The 19,564-nt window shown below is 52.8% G+C and overlaps 1 protein-coding gene across 3 annotated transcripts in view; it reads left to right on the forward strand.

Moving 5' to 3' along the window:
* Positions 1-19,564, forward strand: part of TTK (TTK protein kinase) — a 62,257-nt gene that overhangs the window by 31,440 nt on the left and 11,253 nt on the right. For all 3 annotated transcript variants that reach the window (XM_044290583.1, XM_044290582.1, XM_044290584.1), the window contains exons 18-20: positions 112-192; positions 292-468; positions 7,504-7,594. In XM_044290583.1, the coding sequence (XP_044146518.1) occupies positions 112-192; positions 292-468; positions 7,504-7,594 (349 nt within the window). The remainder of the gene's footprint in view (positions 1-111; positions 193-291; positions 469-7,503; positions 7,595-19,564) is intronic.

Here is a 19,564-nt window from a genome sequence, read left to right on the forward strand (position 1 = left end):
AGTTTGAAAAGTTCTTTACATTACATTTCCTTCATCACATCTCTATTTGTACTTTAAATGCTTCTCAGATTTGCACTGGGTCACCTACCCCATTTCTATTTTTCCATTTAGGTGGGCACAATTAATTACATGCCTCCTGAGGCTATAAAAGACACAACATCCTTTGGAGATAATGGAAGGCCAAAATCAAAGGTAAAATCTTTCATTTCTTAATGCTTTAATTGGTAGGAAAATATACCGGTATATATTTTGCTTATGTAATTCAACCTATTTTGATTTCTGCTTGTTTAGATCAGTCCTAAAGGAGATGTGTGGTCGCTGGGCTGTATTCTGTACTGCATGACCTATGGGAAGACTCCATTCCAGCATATAACTAATCAGATCACAAAGCTCCATGCAATCCTGGACCCCAGTTATGTGATAGAGATACCCGATATACCAGAGAAGGACCTTCAGGACGTGCTCAGAGTAAGCTTTGTCTGGGAAAAAAAAATATGCACCCTCCACCCAAATGATATTTGTGTAATAAATGCCTTTCCTAATAATATTAATTGGACAATTGGGCCATTCTTAATAAAAAGCCCACTGGAGGAAGGTCCACAAAATCTGAGACTCGTACGGTGTAAAAAATATTACATTTCTCGCCCATTTTCCTTGGGGGACACAGACCTTGGGTATAGCTCAGCTCCCTAGGAGGCGTGACACTAAGTAAAACTGTTAAGCCCCTCCTCCATCAGCTATACCCTCAGCCTGGAGATAGAGGCTACCAGTTTTAGCTTAGTGTCCAAGGAGGCAAGACACTCCCTGCTACTGCAGGGCTGTTTTCTCCTTGATATTTTATTTTTCTAATTTTGTTATTTTACTTTTTCCTAGGGATACCAGAGACGCATGGACCTCTCTGCTCTCCCGGGGTTGAGCTGCGCCAGTGCCAATTTATCTGCACTGCTGCCTCCCCCACAGAAGCAATAGGAGGATCTGGGCAGCAATGGCTCCCCTACATCCCGCCAGCTAGGGGGTCGCCCGCACGCCAAACCCCTCTACCAGCTTCCTGCCACTGCGGTGCCAGTGGCTGAAGGGGCGACCCTGCTGGAAGGAACTGAGGGTGAAGACGTCGTTCGGTGAGATGGCTATTCCAGCCCATACCCCCGTCCCTATTTGCAGCACCTACCCCTCTGGGTAAGGGGGGCACCCGTGGTCGCTTATTCTGAGCGCTCAAGCAGACCCTCCCCAGCTCCCCTCAGGTTATCCTCAGCAGGGGGGCCACCTTCCTCCACGCCGTTCCCCCCACGCTGCTTTCTTCAGCCCTGCATTCTCTCTCCCTTCCCGCCGCCGCCCGCTCCGTTCCGATCGGGGGCGGGGCTTATGCCCGACATGGGCAGATCGCGGCGGAGCTTGTTTCTCGGCGAAACAGGGGACTTGGTGGCAGAGGGTCACCCACCTGGGCAAATCGCCGCACTCCAGGGGCCTGCGGGCCCTTTATTTTCTGGCATCTGGCTTCTTCTTAGCCCTGAGAGCATTTTCGGCAGCAGGGGGCGTGGCTTACGCGCGCGTCCTGGAGGGGGCGGAGCAAACGCTGGAGGGGGCGGGGCTTGTTTTCCCCGCGATTCTGCTGAGATTTCCCGCGCTTCCTCACTCCTGACAGGAAGCTGAGACACGGTGGGGGACTCTAAACTCCTGTGTACATCGCTCGGCTTCTGTGGGCGCCTGCTGGCTCACTGCTGTTGCTGCTCTCTGCTGCTGCTGATCTGCTCCATCTCTACTCCTGACGTTCTTCTGAGGCACTGGTAGGACAGTTAACCCTCTCCTAACCCTCCTGGTCATAGCTGCTATAACCCTTTGTGGTCTCTGTATTAGAGTACAACCACCTTTCAGCATGTCAGATCCCACGGGTGCCCCCAAACCCTGGTACCATGCCTGTACCGCCTGTAAGGAACTTTTTCCGCGTGGACAATCTGAGCCGCATTGCCTTGCATGTCAGGCCCCGATGCAGGGCCCGCTTCCCGCTGCGACCCCCGGTGCCTCTGAACCCCCTGACTGGGCTAGGTCTGTCTCAGGCAGTGGAAAGCCTTACACACGTAGTGGGCCGTCTCGTGGATAGACCGCCTCTCCCGCAGGCTGCCACAATCCCTGTCGCACCCGCTGGGACTACCGTTTCTGCCGCCCCCACTGGTTCCCTGCCTCCCAGCGAATCTTCCAGGGCCCGGCATACTCAGAAACGTTCAAGGGTTGAGCGCACATCTTCTCCAGATGCTTCGCTCTCTCCGCCATGCGTGCGAGCTCAGTCGAGTCTATCCTCTCAAAGGGATACGCTTTCTGAGGGAGAACTGGCGGATTCGGACGTGGACATGGACTCAGAGCTTCCGTCCAAATTGGCGTCCGCGGTGGGGCATCTTATCGCTAGCATCCGTGATACCTTTCAGCTACACGATGACCCCCCCAGCTCCGAACAGGCCGGCGTGTCCTTTCTCCGCCCCAGACAGGCCTCCAAGGTTTTTCCCATACACGCTGATTTTTCTTCTGTGGTATCCAAGGCTTGGACCCGGCCTAACGTCCGCTTTATTACACCCAAAAAGCTGGACATTTGCTATCCCTTTCCAGCGGATTCTGTGACCACGTGGACATCCCCGCCTAAGGTTGATCCTCTCGTGGCTCGCCTGTCCAAAAGCACTACTATTCCGGTACAGGACGGATCTTCCCTCCAGTCTGTTGAGGACCGTCGTACGGAATCCCTCTCCAAGGCCATATTTACTGCCTCTGGTTCGGCCCTTAGACCGGTCTTTGCCTCCGCCTGGGTTGGTAAAGCGGTCTCTGAATGGGGTTGCAACTGGAACGGGAGTTAGGGTCGGACGTCCCTGTTCAGGACCTCCGCTCCTTAGCCCAACTAATTGTTCAGGCCGGAAAATTCGTCTGTGAGGCCTCCCTTGATGCGGGTGCCCTCATTGCCCGTTCCTCTGCCCTGGCAGTTTCTGTCAGGAGGGAACTCTGGCTGAAGGTTTGGGCGGCGGACGCCGCTTCCAAACGCTCTTTGGCCGGCCTACCATTTACGGGTTCCCGCCTGTTTGGGACCCGTCTGGACGAACTTATATCAGAGGCCACGGGTGGGAAGAGTACTCTCCTCCCCCAGTCCAGGCCAAAGGGCGCCCCCCGTGGTCGCGCTGGTTCGTCCCGGTTTCGGTCCTTTCGCAAGACCACCGGGTCTAGACCCGCGGCCAGTTCTTCTTCCTCTGGCCCAGCCCAAGATAGGCGCAAGAAGCCGTTTTTTCGGACGCAACCTACCTGGCGCAAGTCCCAGCCTGCACGGGCTCCCACAGGCCAGCAGCCCTCTGCCTGAAGGTGCGCCCCCACCCACCCGGGTGGGGGGCCGCCTTCTCCTGTTCAGGAACGTATGGCGGGCCCACATCTCAGACGCATGGGCGCTCGAGATTGTATCTTGCGGATACAAGATCGAATTTGCGTCCATTCCGCCAGACCGTTTCTTCCGATCCCGTCCTCCGCAGGATCCCGTACGAGCGGCCGCCTTCTTCGCGGCTATTCGCTCTCTAATGGACAAGGGTGTCGTCGCCCCCGTGCCTCCGACGGAAAGGTTCAGGGGGTTCTACTCGAACCTCTTTGTGGTTCCCAAGAAGGAAGGCTCAGTGCGACCGATCTTGGACCTAAAACGCCTGAACCGTTTTCTCCGACTACAGAGATTCCGGATGGAGTCTCTCAGGTCCGCAGTGGCCTCCCTGGAAAGAGGGGATTTCATGGTTTCGATCGACATTCAGGATGCATACCTCCACGTTCCGGTTGCTCCATGTCATCACCGCTTCCTGCGCTTCGCGGTGGGGGACGATCACTTCCAATTCGTCGCCCTTCCCTTTGGTCTGGCGACGGCTCCTCGGGTGTTCACCAAGGTCCTGGCCCCTGTCTTGGCCCTTCTACGTTCAAGAAGTGTTTTTCTTCTCCCATACTTGGACGACATCCTGGTCAAGGCACCCTCCTTCTCTCAGGCATCCGGCAGTGTGGACCTAACCCAACCGAACCGCGTCAGGGTCTCCAGGGTGATCAACCACCCCAAGTCTTCCCTTATCCCCTCCAGACGGCTGATCTTCCTGGGGATGCTCCTGGATACAGAGTTGGCGGAGGTCCGCCTCCCGTCGGACAAGCGTCTGGCCCTTCGCGGGTCGGTTCACAGTCTCCTCCGTCATCGCCGCCCTTCCCTCAGATCCAGCATGCGGTTGTTGGGAAAGATGGTTGCCTGTTTCGAAGCGGTGCCGTTCGCACAATTCCGATCCCGCACCTTTCAGAGGGCAATTCTGTCGGCCTGGGACAAATCACCGGGGAGTTTGGACAGGACCTTTCTTCTGCCTCCCCTGGCTCGGGCTTCCCTCAGCTGGTGGTTGCATATCCCTCTAAGGGGGAAGTCCTTCCTCCCACTGAACTGGCTGGTGATTACCACCGATGCCAGCTTACGGGGGTGGGGGGGGGGTTTTCCCTCCCCGGTCCGTCCAGGGCATTTGGTCTCTATCGGAGTCCAGACTTCCAATCAATATTCTGGAACTGAGGGCGATTTTTCTGTCCCTCAGACACTGGACCCATCTACTGAAGGGCCACCCTGTTCGGATCCAATCAGACAATGCCACGGCCGTGGCATACATAAACCATCAGGGAGGCACTCGCAGCGCTGCAGCGATGCAAGAGGTGACCCTCATTCTCCTCTGGGCGGAGACGCACGTGCCGGCCTTATCTGCGATTTACATCCCGGGGGTGGACAACTGGGCGGCGGATTTCCTCAGCCGGTCCACCATCGACCCGGGAGAATGGTCCCTGCACCCAGAGGTGTTCGAAGCCCTTTGTCTTCGCTGGGGTCGCCCCGACGTGGACCTCATGGCTTCCAAATTCAACCACAAGGTCCCCCTATACCTGGCCAGGGCACGGGACCCGAAGGCATACGGCGCCGACGCGCTCGTCCTTCCGTGGCGCGAATTCTCCCTTCTGTACGTCTTTCCTCCTTTTCCCCTCCTGCCACGGGTTCTTCGGAGGATCGCGGCAGAGGGCGTTCCCGCGATTTTAATCGCCCCGGATTGGCCCCGCCGGTCTTGGTACGCCGACCTAATGTTGCTGTTGGCAGACGCACCGTGGCCACTGCCCTCCAGGGAAGACCTTCTCTCTCAGGGACCGATCTTCCACGAGCATTTAGGCTCGCTACGTTTGACGGCGTGGCTATTGAGACCGCCGTCTTAACGCGACGGGGTTTCTCCGCGGACGTAATCCGCACCATGATCCGTGCTCGTAAGCCTGTATCCTCTAGGATCTACTATCGGGTTTGGAGGTCCTATCTGGGGTTCTGTGAGTCCCGGAGCATCCCTCCTCTCCGATTCTCCCTTCCCACACTCCTGTCCTTCCTCCAGTCGGGTCTGGACCTGGGGCTGAGCCTCAGTTCTCTGAAGGGACAGATTTCGGCGCTGTCTATTCTTCTCCAGCGTCCCCTGGCCCCTCTAGGGCCCATTAAGACCTTCTTACAAGGGGTGGCTCACTCTGTTCCGCCGTACCGCCCTCCAGTTCCTTCCTGGGACCTGAATGTGGTGCTCTCGGCGCTCCAATCCGCCCCCTTCGAGCCTTTACGGGAAGTCTCCCTTCGTCTTCTGTCCTGCAAGGTCATCTTTCTTGTGGCCATCACGTCTCTCCGACGGGTGTCGGAGTTAGCGGCTCTTTCTTGCTCCGACCCTTTCCTGGTCTTCCACCAGGATAAGGTTGTGCTTCGGCCTGTCCCGACCTTCCTGCCAAAGGTGGTTTCCGCCTTTCACATCAATGAGGACATCGTCCTTCCGTCGCTCTGTCCCTCTCCTTCCCACCCCAGAGAACGGGAACTGCACCGTCTGGATGTGGTCAGGGCGTTGAGGATTTACTTGGAGGTCACCGGATCCTTTCGGCGCACGGACTCCCTGTTTTTGGTTCCGGAGGGTTCGCGCAAGGGTTTGGCGGTCTCCAAGGTGGCTATTGCCCGTTTCATTAAACTGGCGGTGTCTGAGGCTTATCGAGCCAAGGGCAGAGCTCCGCCTTTCGGCATCACTGCTCATTCCACCAGAGCAGTCGGTGCTTCCTGGGCGCAGAGGCATCGGGCCTCGGCTGAACAGTTGTGCAAGGCAGCCACTTGGTCCTCTCTGCACACTTTCACAAAGTTCTATAGAGTGCATACGCATGCATCAGCGGATGCTGCTTTGGGCCGCCTGGTTTTGCAGGCAGCGGTTTCCTGATGCTCTGGTGGTGTTCCGCCTTGGGTTTGTGGTCCCTCCCTTCTTGGACTGCTCTTGAACGTCCCAAGGTCTGTGTCCCCCAAGGAAAATGGGCGAGAAAAGGAGATTTTTGTATAACTTACCAGTTAAATCTCTTTCTCGCTCTTCCTTGGGGGACACAGCACCCACCCTTCTGTGTTTGGTTACAGGGTTATGGTTTGGCGCCCGTTGGGTTGCTGGTTGGTTGTTCCTGTTATTGGTTGTTATCCTTTCACTACTTGGACACGCAACTGGTAGCCTCTATCTCCAGGCTGAGGGTATAGCTGATGGAGGAGGGGCTTAACAGTTTTACTTAGTGTCACGCCTCCTAGGGAGCTGAGCTATACCCAAGGTCTGTGTCCCCCAAGGAAGAGCGAGAAAGAGATTTAACTGGTAAGTTATACAAAAATCTCCTTTTTCTGCTGTCTGTGTACCAAAAACTGAAATCTCCTCCAGCTAGATGCCATTTCGGTCATAACCTACACCAGTTTTTTGGAATAAATTGTTGTAAATGTGGCCCCCCTCTGCCAAGCTTCGCCCAGTTTTTTAAAAAGTTAGACTGAAGACAGTCACAAAATGCTCTTGTGCCAAATTATGCAACTTTTTAATGCCAGAAACTTGAGCATTAGTTTAATATTTTGAAGCTACATAAAATGTTGGGTTCGGCTCTGTTCACATCTGTGATAGTCATTTTTTATTGTTTCTGTTCTGTCATAGGAGCAGAATAACAAAAATGATAGCAATGCTGGGTCTGTCATGACTGACACCAGTGCTACCCGAGTGACCCCATTGACTATAATGGGGTCCATCATGGTGTCTGCCGTTTTAACGGACCAAATAGCGCAGCATGTTTTGCTATTCTGAATTGTAAAGCGCTGAGGAATATGGTGGCGATATTTAAAGATTACTATCATTCTCTCAGAACACTTAGCACAGGGTTCAGCCTAGTCTACTGGAAATACTTTTCTCATTACCGTACTTATTTTGAATGAACTATTCATATACTAAGTGAAAAATGAAATGTGATCTCTATGCATGCACTCTTCAGACTTCTATGTTTGAAGGGAGTCTGTCACCTCCTCTGTGCTGTCTTCTGTGACAGGCACATCATTGCTTGCTATGTGTGCCCATAACGTAGTCACTGGGTTACCATTCAAACAACGCTGGCATCGCACTTAGGATGGACACCTTGTGGGTGTGTGTGTGTGTGTGTGTCATGACCCCTTTTATTTTATTTCCTTTTCCATAGAAATGTTTACTGAGAAACCCTAAGGAACGAATATCTATCACGGAGCTCCTGGCTCATCCCTATGTTCAGCTACAGCCGCATACACGCACAGGTATGTAAATGGACAAGCTGCGCTGTTTGTAGTTGTGCTGCTATATGGTGCCCTCTGTCTGCCCTTTCAGCTGCCTTTGGAATGAAGATGCCCCGGGTACAGAATAAGTAACTATAGGCAGGAACGGTTAATCTGTACAGAGCAGTATTTAATGGTTAACAAGCTGCAGAACATTTGATGGTTAAACATACAGAACAGTTCTACTGTTAACAACCGTTCACAGTTTAATTCTGCAAATGACTTTATTATTTTGTAAGGTCATGTCTTACACCTTATACGGCTATCTTCATGGTTCTGCTGGTTTGTCTGCACTCTGCTGTCCACCCACAATGCACTGCACTGCTTAATGGAAGACCAGCAGAATTCTGGATTTGGACTCTGCTGTGGCTGTGCATGATACAGCAGCTGTTACATTCAAGTGAACTGGATTTAAAGGGGTTATCCCATGACTTGCGTAAAAAAATGAAGATCAGACATCATATAGTACATGACGATCTCTTTCTAACAAAGCTAGGACCAGCCCTGTACCTCACATGGATCCAGAGATCTCCCCATTCACAGGCAAATTTATAAGATTAGGCAGAAAGAGGCCAAGCAAGTTATAAGAGCTTCTAAAGCACAGGCAGAAGAGAAATTAGCTCAGTCAGTGAAAAAAGGCGATAAGACCTTCTTCAGATACATAAATGAAAAAAGGAAACTAAAACAAGGAATTACCAAATGAAACACAAAAGAAGGAAGGTATATGGAAGAAGATAAAGAACTAGCTGACTGCCTCAATGAATACTTCTGTTCAGTTTTTACAAAGGAAAATTTAAGGAAAAGGACCTCAGTTAGGAAAGAAGCCTAAGGAATATTTTGATGCATGTGTCTTTACAGAGGAAGAGGTTCTAAGTCAGCTGTCTAAAATTAATACAAATAAGTCACAGGGCCTGATGGGATACACCCAAAGCTATTAAAAGAGCTTAGCAGCAAAACCATTTTTCTCGCCCATTTTCCTTGGGGGACCCAGACCTTGGGTATAGCTCAGCTCCCTAGGAGGCGTGACACTAAGTAAAACTGTTAAGCCCCTCCTCCATCAGCTATACCCTCAGCCTGGAGATAGAGGCTACCAGTTTTAGCTTAGTGTCCAAGGAGGCAAGACACCCCCTGCTACTGCAGGGCTGTTTTCTCCTTGTTTTAATTTTTTTCCTTTTTTCTCTAATTTTGTTATTTTATTTTTGTTTTTTCCTAGGGATACCAGAGACGCATTGGACCTCTCTGCTCTCCCGGGGTTGAGCTGCGCCAGTGCCAACTTATTTGCACTGCTGCCTCCCCCACAGAAGCAATAGGAGGATCTGGGCAGCACTGGCTCCCCTACATCCCGCCAGCTAGGGGGTCGCCCGCACGCCAAGCCCCTCTTCCAGCTTCCTGCCACTGCGGTGCCAGTGGCTGAAGGGGTGACCCTGCTGGAAGGAACTGAGGGCGAAGACAGGTAAGATGGCTTTTCCAGCCCATACCCTGTCCCTATTTGCACTGGGTTTGGGGGGGCACCCGTGGTTGCATTGAGCACGTCGCTCTGTCCCTCTCTCTGAAGATCTCCCCATCTGCGGCTGCTTCCGCTCCCCAATAGTTAGATGTCCCCCCACACTGTCTTAGGGTCCGCATTACTCTCTGACATCCTTCTCCCTCCCCCGCCGCCGCTCCGTGCCGTGATCGGGGGGCGGGGCTTAGGCCCGACATCGACGGTTCGGGCTCGGCGGGGGACATGGTGACAGTGGAGGCTCGGTGAGGTCACCCACCTGATATCGCCGCGCACTTGGGCCTGCGGGCCTTTATTCTACGGCAGTTCGTTCCCTGGCTCACTCTGTTCCGTCACGCTCCTACATAGGCCTGAGAGTCTCGGCAGCAGGGGGCGTGTTTTTTTCGCGCGCGCGCGCGTCATTGGGGGCGGAGTTTACATTCTCCTTCACAGGAGACAGTCGAGCGTGTAGGGGGCGGAGCTTCTTCCCGCGCCTCTGCTGAGGTTTTTGCCGTGTTTCCTCACTCCGGTCTGGAAGCTGAGCCACGTGGGAGACTCCTGGTGCATGGATCGCGTTTCTGGACGCACGCTCTGCTATTGTTGCCTTCTGCAGCTGTTGATCTGGTCTTCACTCCTGACGTTCTTCTGAGGCACTGGTAGGACAGTTAACCCTCTCCTAACCCTCCTGGTCATAGCTGCTGCAACCCCTTGTGGTCTCTGTATCAGGGTACGACCACTTTTCAACATGTCAGATCCCACGGGTGCCCCCAAACCCTGGTACCATGCCTGTACCGCCTGCAAGGAACTTTTTCCGAGTGGGCAATCTGAGCCGCATTGCCTTGTATGTCAGGCCCCGGTGCAGGGCCCGCTTCCCGCTGCGCCCCCCGTTGCCTCTGAACCCCCTGACTGGGCTAAGTCTCTGTCTCAGGCGGTGGAGAGCCTTACGCAAGTAGTGGGCCGTCTCGTGGATAGACCGCCTCTCCCGCAGGCTGCCGAAATCCCTGTCGCGCCCGCTGGGAATTCCGTTTCTGCCGCCCCCACTGATTCCCTGCCTCCCAGTGAATCTTCCAGGGCCCGGCATACTCAGAAACGTCCAAGGATTGAGCGCACATCTTCTCCTGATGTTTCGCTCTCTCCGCCACGCGTGCGAGCTCAGTCAAGCCTATCCTCTCAAAGGGATACGCCTTCTGAGGGAGAACTGGCGGATTCGGACGTGGACATGGACTCAGAGCTTCCGTCAAAATTGTCATCCGCGGTGGGGCATCTTATCACTAGCATCCGCGATACCTTTCAGATACATGATGACCCCCCCAGCTCTGAGCAGGCCGGCGTGTCTTTTCTCCGGCCCAGACAGGCCTCCAAGGTTTTTCCATACATGCCGATTTTTCTTCTGTGGTATCCAAGGCTTGGACTCGGCCTAACGTCCGCTTTATTACGCCTAAAAAGCTGGACATTTGCTATCCCTTTCCAGCGGATTCTGTGACCACGTGGACATCCCCGCCCAAGGTTGATCCTCCCGTGGCTCGCCTGTCCAAGAGCACTGCTATTCCTGTACAGGACGGATCTTCCCTCCAGTCTGCTGAGGACCGTCGTACGGAATCCCTCTCTAAGGCCATATTCACTGCCTCTGGTTCGGCCCTTAGACCTGTCTTTGCCTCCGCCTGGGTTGGTAAAGCGGTCTCTGAATGGGGTTTGCAACTGGAGCAGGAGTTAGGGTCGGACGTCCCTGTTCAGGACCTCCGCTCCTTAGCCCAGCTAATTATCCAGGCCGGAAAATTTATCTGTGAGGCCTCCCTTGATGCGGGTGCCCTCATTGCCCGTTCCTCGGCCCTGGCAGTTTCTGTCAGGAGGGAACTCTGGCTGAAGGTTTGGGCGGCGGACACCGCTTCCAAACGCTCTTTGGCCGGCCTACTATTCACGGGTTCCCGCTTGTTCGGGACCCGTCTGGACGAACTTATATCAGAGGCCACGGGTGGGAAGAGTACTCACCTCCCCCAGTCCAGGCCAAAGGGCGCCCCCCGTGGTTGCGCTGGTTCGTCCCGGTTTCGGTCCTTTTGTAAACCCACCGGGTCTAGACCAGCGGCCGGTTCTTCTTCCTCTGGCCCAGCCCAGGATAGACGCAAGAAGCCGTTTTTTCGGGCGCAACCTACCTGGCGCAAGGCCCAGCCTGCGCGGGCTTCCACAGGCCAGCAGCCCTCTGCCTGAAGGTGCGCCCCCACCCACCCGGGTGGGGGGCCGCCTTCTCCTGTTCAGGAACGTTTGGCGGGCCCACATCTCAGACGCATGGGCGCTCGAGATTGTATCTTGCGGGTACAAGATCGAATTTGCGTCCATTCTGCCAGACCGTTTCTTCCGTTCACGTCCTCCGCGGGATCCCGTACGGGCGGCCGCCTTTCTCGCGGCCATTCGCTCGCTAATAGACAAGGGTGTCGTCGCCCCTGTGCCTCCGACGGAAAGGTTCAGGGGGTTCTATTCGAACCTCTTTGTGGTCCCCAAGAAGGAAGGCTCGGTGCGGCCGATCTTGGACCTAAAGCGCCTGAACCGGTTTCTCCGTCTGCAGAGATTCCGTATGGAGTCTCTCCGGTCCGCAGTGGCCTCCCTGGAAAAGGGGGATTTCATTGCTTCAATCGACGTTCAGGATGCATACCTCCACGTGCCGGTTGCTCCATGTCATCACCGCTTCCTGCGCTTCGCGGTGAGGGACGATCACTTCCAATTCGTCGCCCTTCCCTTTGGTCTGGCAACGGCTCCTCGGGTGTTCACCAAGGTCCTGGCCCCTGTCTTGGCTCTTCTACGTTCAAGAAGTGTTTTTCTTCTTCCGTACTTGGACGACATCTTGGTCAAGGCACCCTCCTTTTCTCAGGCATCCGGCAGCGTGGATCTCACTCTGGAGACCCTGACGCGTTTTGGTTGGATTATCAACCACCCCAAGTCTTCCCTTACTCCCTCCAGACGGCTGATCTTCCTGGGGATGCTCCTGGATACGGAACTGGCGGAGGTCCGCCTTCCGTCGGATAAGCGCCTGGCCCTTCGCGGGTCGGTTCGCAGTCTTCTCCGTCATCACCGTCCTTCCCTCAGATCCAGCATGCGGTTGCTGGGAAAGATGGTTGCCTGTTTCGAAGCGGTGCCATTCGCACAGTTCCGATCCCGCGCCTTTCAGAGGGCGATTCTGTCGGCCTGGGACAAATCACCGAAGAGTCTGGACAGGACCTTCCTTCTGCCTCCCCTGGCTCGGGCTTCCCTCAGCTGGTGGTTGCATATCCCTCTGAGGGGGAGGTCCTTCCTTCCACTGAACTGGCTGGTGATTTCCACCGATGCCAGCTTACGGGGGTGGGGGGGGGTTTTCCCTCCCCGATCCGTCCAGTGCGTTTGGTCTCTGTCGGAGTCCAGACTTCCGATCAACATTCTGGAACTGAGGGCAGTTTTTTTGTCCCTCAGACACTGGACCCATCTACTGAAGGGCCACCCTGTTCGGATCCAATCGGACAATGCCACAGCTGTGGCGTACATAAACCATCAGGGAGGCACCCGCAGCGCTGCGGCGATGCAAGAGGTGTCCCTCATTCTCCTCTGGGCGGAGACGCACGTGCCAGCCTTGTCTGCAATTTACATCCCGGGGGTGGACAACTGGGCGGCGGATTTCCTCAGCCGGTCCACCATCGACCCGGGAGAATGGTCACTGCACCCAGAGGTGTTCGAGGCCCTTTGTCTTCGCTGGGGTCGCCCCGACGTAGACCTCATGGCCTCCAAATTCAACCACAAGGTTCCCCTATACCTGGCCAGGGCACGGGACCCGCATGCATACGGCGCCGACGCGCTCGTCCTTCCGTGGCGCGAATTCTCCCTTCTGTACGTCTTTCCTCCTCCCCCCCCTCCTGCCACGGGTTCTTCGGAGGATCGCGGCAGAGGGCGTTCCCGCGATTCTAATCGCCCCGGATTGGCCCCGTCGGTCCTGGTACGCCGACCTAATGTTGCTGTTGGCAGACGCACCGTGGCCACTGCCCTCCAGGGAAGACCTTCTCTCTCAGGGTCCGATCTTCCACGAGCATTTAGGCTCGCTACGTTTGACGGCGTGGCTGTTGAGACCGCCGTCTTAACGCGACGGGGTTTCTCCGCGGACGTAGTCCGCACCATGATCCGTGCTCGTAAGCCCGTGTCCTCTAGAATCTACTATCGGGTTTGGAGATCCTATCTGGGTTTTTGTGAGTCCCGGAGCATCCCACCTCTCCGGTTTTCTCTTCCCACGATCCTGTCCTTCCTCCAGTCGGGTCTGGACCTGGGGCTGGGCCTCAGTTCTCTGAAGGGACAGATTTCAGCTGTCTATTCTTCTCCAGCGTCCCTTGGCCTCTCTGGGGCCGATTAAGACTTTTTTGCAAGGGATGGCTCACTCTGTTCCGCCGTACCGCCCTCCGGTTCCTTCCTGGGACCTGAATGTGGTGCTCTCGGCGCTCCAATCTGCCCCCTTCGAGCCTTTGCGGGAGGTCTCCCTTCGCCTTCTGTCCTGTAAGGTCATCTTTCTTGTGGCCATCACGTCTCTCCGACGGGTGTCGGAGTTGGCGGCTCTTTCTTGCTCCGAACCTGTCCTGGTCTTCCACCAGGATAAGGTTGTGCTTCGGCCTGTCCCGTCCTTCCTGCCAAAGGTGGTCTCCGCCTTTCACATCAATGAGGACATCGTCCTTCCGTCGCTCTGTCCCTCTCCTTCCCACCCCAGAGAACGGGAACTGCACCGTCAGGATGTGGTCAGGGCGTTGAGGATTTACTTGGAGGTCACCGGATCTTTTCGGCGCACGGATTCCCTGTTTGTGGTTCCGGAGGGTTCGCGCAAGGGTTTGGCGGTCTCCAAGGTGGCCATTGCCCGTTTCATTAAACTGGCGGTGTCTGAGGCTTATCGAGCCAAGGGCAGGGCTCCGCCTTTCGGCGTCACTGCTCATTCCACCAGAGCAGACGGAGCTTCCTGGGCGCAGAGGCATCAGGCATCGGGCCTCGGCTGAGCAGTTGTGCAAAGCAGCCACTTGGTCTTCTCTGCACACTTTCACCAGGTTCTATAGAGTGCATACGCATGCATCAGCGGATGCTGCTTTGGGCCGCCTGGTCTTGCAGGCTGCGGTTTCCTGATGCTCTGGTAGTGTTCCGCCTTGGGTTGTGGTCCCTCCCTTCTTGGACTGCTCTTGAACGTCCCAAGGTCTGTGTCCCCCAAGGAAAATGGGCGAGAAAATGAGATTTTTGTATAACTTACCAGTTAAATCTCTTTCTCGCTCTTCCTTGGGGGACACAGACCTTGGGTATAGCTCAGCTCCCTAGGAGGCGTGACACTAAGTAAAACTGTTAAGCCCCTCCTCCATCAGCTATACCCTCAGCCTGGAGATAGAGGCTACCAGTTGCGTGTCCAAGTAGTGAAAGGATAACAACCAACAACGTAAACAACAGCCAGCAACCCAACGGGGCGCCAGACCATAACCCTATAACCAAAACACAGAAGGGTGGGTGCTGTGTCCCCCAAGGAAGAGCGAGAAAGAGATTTAACTGGTAAGTTATACAAAAATCTCATTATTTAACCAATCACTGGTAACAGGAGTCGTCCCAGAAGATTGGAAATTAGCAAATATTGTGCCCATTCACAAGAAAGGTAGTAGGGAGAAATCGGGCAACTATAGGCCAGTAAGCCTGACATCAATAGTGGGGAAATTAATGGAAGCCATACTCAAGGAGAGGATTGTGGAACATCTAAAATACCATGGATTGAAAGATGAAAAACAGCATGGGTTTACTTCAGGGAGATCACGTTGACCTAATCTTATTGATTTTTTTTGATTGGGTGGCTAAAATAATAGATGGCGGAGGTGCAGTAGACATCGCTTATCTAGACTTTAGTAAGGCTTTTGATACTGTCCCACATAGAAGGCTTATCAATAAATTGCAGTCTTTGGGCTTGGACTCCCATATTGTTGAATGGATTAGGCAGTGGCTGAGGGACAGACAACACAGGGTTGTAGTCAATGGAGTATATTTAGACCATGGTCTTGTTAGCAGTGGGGTACCTCAGGGATCTGTTCTGGGACCCATATTGTTTAATATCTTTATCAGCAAAATTGCAGAAGGCCTCGATGGTAAGGTGTGTCTTTTTGCTAATGACACCAAGATTTGTAACAGGGTTGATGTTCCTGGAGGGATACACCAAATGGAAAAGGATTTAGGAAAACTAGAGGAATGGTCAAAAATCTGGCAACTAAAATTTTATGTTAAAAAGTGCAAGATAATGCACCTTGGGCGTAAAAACCCAAGAGCAGAATATAAAATCTGTGATATAGTCCTAACCTCAGTATCTGAGGAAAGGGCTTTATGGGTCATTATTTCAGAAGACTTAAAGGTAGGCAGACAATGTCATAGAGCAGTGGAGTGGCATTACCAGTAGAAAGAGGGAGGTGCTCATGCCGCTCTACAGAGCACTAGTGAGACCTCATTTGGAGTATTGTGCTCAGTACTGGAGACCATATCTCCAGAAGGATATTGATACTTTGGAGAGAGTTCAGAGAAGAGCTACTAAACTGGTACATTGGATTACCAGGAAAGATTCAAGGACCTTAACATGTATAGCTTGGAAGAAAGACGAGACAGAGGGGATATGATAGAAACTTTTAAATACATAAAGGGAATCAACAAGGTAAAGGAGGAGAGATTATTTAAAAGAAGAAAAACTGCTACAAGAGGACATAGTTTTAAAGGGTTTCTACCACCAGAAATACTGTTATGTAGTGCTGACATTAGCGATGCGCTAATGTCAGCACAACATGACAGTATGTGTTTTTTTTTTTTTTTTTTTTAACCTTTCTCCCTGCAGCCGTTTTGGTTAAAAAAAAAAAAAAAAAAAAAAGGGTAAATTACTCTTACCGGTAATTGGATTTTCCAATAGCCTCCACAACGGCATTCACAGGAGGGTGTCCCCGCCTCCAGGACAGGAAACAACGAGGAAGCACAGGATTTAAGGAGCCTCCTCCCCTTGCCTTACCAGTCAATAAGAGAGGACAAAGAAGTGATGCATAACAAATTATATATTATAGTAAACAAATTACATCATTCAGTTACATTTAAAGCTTGGGAGGGAACCCAATGCCGTTGTGGAGGCTATTGGAAAATCCAATTACCGGTAAGAGTAATTTACCCTTTTCCCCGGCGCCTCCACAACGGCATTCACAGGAGGATTAACAGAGTAATCAATATTAGGGGGGGGCCACACTAGATAGGACCTCACGACCAAAGGACAAGTCCTGATCCCTTACTACATCTAGCTTATAGTGCCGAAAAAAAGTCATAGGGTTGGCCCATGTGGCGGCCCTGCAGATCTGTTCCAGAGGGACTGCCTTCGTTTCTGCCCAGGATGAGGCTACTGCCCTTGTAGAATGAGCTTTTAGTACCTCCGGCGGCTGACAGTTCTTGGTAACATAGGCAGAGGATATTATGTTCCTAATCCACCTAGCTATGGTTGACTTGCTAGCCGCTTGCCCCTTATTAGGGCCCTGGAATTGTAAAAAGAGATGGTCCGATTTTCTAAGCGGTTTAGTGGCCTGAAGGTAAGAAAGGACTGATCTCCTGACGTCCAGATTATGGAGAGTATCTTCCGAATCATTAGAAGGAGACTGAAAAAAAGAGGGTAGGGAGACTTCCTGCTCACGATGAAATCTGGATACCACCTTTGGGAGAAAGGCTGGACAGTGCCTGAGGATTATACGATCATCCAGAATTGTAAGATAGGGAGGCTTGCAAGAGAAAGCTTGAATTTCCCCCACTCTTCTGGCAGAGGTTATGGCAACTAAAAAAACCGTCTTCATGGTGAGGAGCCTTAGAGGGATCTCATCAATTGGCTCAAACGGAGGAGTAGTGAGAGCAGAAAGAACCAGGCCCAAATCCCAGGGAGGAACCACTGGACGAGGGAGGATCGAAGTTCTTCCTGCCCCCCTCAAAAACCGCTTGATCAGAGGGGAATCTGCTAGTTTTACGTCCAGGAAGGCGCTGAGCGCGGAAATCTGAACCTTCAGAGTTGATGGACGGAGGCCTTTTTCTAGCCCCGCTTGCAGGAACTGGAGGACCTGAGGAACATCAGGAGAATCTACACTTCCCAAGAAGGACAAAAAGGCATTCCAGGTTCTCAGGTAGATCCGGGAAGTTACCGGTTTCCGGCTTTTGAGCATCGTGGAGATGACTGCGTCTGACAGACCCTTCTGTTTTAGCAGGAGGCGTTCAGATTCCAGGCCGTCAAACTGAGTTGATTTACACTGGGGTGATTTATTGGTCCCTGGTGGAGTAGGTCCGGGATTGATGGCAGTGTCCAATAAACACCGGCTGACAGTCTGAGCAGGAGTGGAAACCAAGCCCTTCTTGGCCAGAAGGGGGCCACCATAATTACGTGGACCCCTTCTTCCTGAACCTTTACCAGGACCCTTGAAATGAGGCTGAATGGAGGGAAGGCATAAAGGAGCTGTCTTGGCCACGGCCTGGAGAGGGCGTCTAGCCATACCGGGCGATCCATTTGCGAGAGGGAACAGAACTTTCTGACCTGCTTGTTGCTTTTGGTGGCGAACAGATCTAACACTGGGGTCCCCCACATTCGGCAGATCTGGCTGAAGACGCGGTGATTTAAAGACCATTCGGCCTCCCTTAAGAGGTGTCGACTGAGATAATCGGCCACCACATTTTTTTTCCCCCTTGATATGCACCGCCGAAAGGGACAGAAGGTTTCTTTCTGCCCAACAAAAAATGCCCTTTGACACTTCCGCCAGTGAGCGACTTCTGGTTCCCCCCTGTTTGTTTATGTACGCCACGACTGTAGTGTTGTCTGTTAATATTCTTACGTGTCTTGGAGAGGGAATTTTGTAAAGGGAAAGGAGAACTCTGTGGACAGCTGACAGCTCTCTTAAATTTGAGGAGGCGTCCTGCATGTCTCTTCCCCAGGATCCTTGAACTACCGCTCCTGAAGAGTGACCTCCCCACCCTGAGTTGCTGGCGTCTGTTGTAATGACCATGACATCTCTTGGGCGCCAGTGAACTCCTATGCTCAGGTTCCCTTTTACTCTCCACCAGGTTAGTGACTGTTTTACCTGTCTGGGAACGTGAACCTTTCTGTCTAGAGACGAGTTCTTTCCGTCCCATGAAGATAGGAGAAAGGTCTGAAGGACTCTTGTGTGACTCTTGGCCCACCTTACTGACGAGATTGCGGCTGTTAGCAGTCCCAGTACCGCCATGATGTCTCTTATCGAGGACCGATCTTTGCTGGAAAAAAGAGACACTGTCTGGATTAAGTGAGACTGTTTGTCTTGAGGAAGAAAGGACATTAGACGCCTTGAGTCCAACAGCACCCCTAAAAACACTTTTTCCTGACTGGGGATAAGGTCTGATTTTTTGGGATTTATTATCCACCCTAGAGTTGTAAGACAGTCCTGGATTTGTTTGAGGCGTGAATGTAGAAGTTGGCGCGACTCCGCAAACACCAGAAAGTCGTCCAGGTACGGGACGATCTGTACCCCCTGAAGGTGAAGGAACTTCATGACATCTGACATTATTTTTGAAAAAACTCTGGGGGCAGAGGATAGGCCGAAAGGAAGGGCTGTGAACTGAAAATGGGACAATCTTCCCTGATAATAAATTGCGATCCTCAGAAAACGCTGGTGCCTGTGGTATATTGGGACGTGGTAGTAAGCGTCCTGAAGGTCGACGGTAGCCATAAAGCAGTCCTGCGGAAGGATCTGAGTGGTAGATTTTATGGTCTCCATTTTGAATCTTTTGTAAACGATGGATTTGTTTAAGGACTTCAAATTTATTATCAGGCGAAAGGAGCCATTTGGTTTTTTTATCAAAAATATAGGGGAATAGAAGCCTTTGCCGTGTTGTTCTTCCGGAACAGGGATGAGCATTCCTTTGAGGATTAAGGTAGTTATTTCTGACTCTAGGGATGCCTGTTTGTCGGGCTGTTGCCTTTGGTTGATACAAAAAAGACTTGGGGGTGGGGAAACAAACTCTAGCTTTAGGCCCTCCTTTACGGTACGAGTGACCCAAGGGGAGGCGTGAATTTCTTGCCAGGCGGAGGAGAATTGCTTTAGCCTGCCCCCTACCTGGGTTGGCGTGTCACTGGGTAGGGCGGGTAGAGGTTTCTGGCTTAGGAAGGTATCCTCTTCCTCTACCCCTAGAAGGTTGCCATCTTTTTGAGCCATCCCTTTTACTCTGATCAGATCTTGCCCTTTTTTGACTTTGAAAGGAGCGTCTCTGTTGGTAAAAACGGTTATCAGAGGGGAAACCTTTTTTCCTATCGGAGGCCTTCTCCAGAATATCGTCCAGGGCGGAGCCGAACAATCTATCCCCCTCACATGGGATGGAGCACAGGCGGTTTTTAGAACCTGCGTCCCCAGTCCATGAACGGAGCCATACCGCCCTACGGGTCGCATTGGCCAGAGCACTGCTCCTTGCAGAGAGTCTAACCAAGT

This window comes from Bufo gargarizans, chromosome 4 (genome assembly GCF_014858855.1).
Source record: "Bufo gargarizans isolate SCDJY-AF-19 chromosome 4, ASM1485885v1, whole genome shotgun sequence".
NCBI classification, from domain to species: domain Eukaryota; kingdom Metazoa; phylum Chordata; class Amphibia; order Anura; family Bufonidae; genus Bufo; species Bufo gargarizans.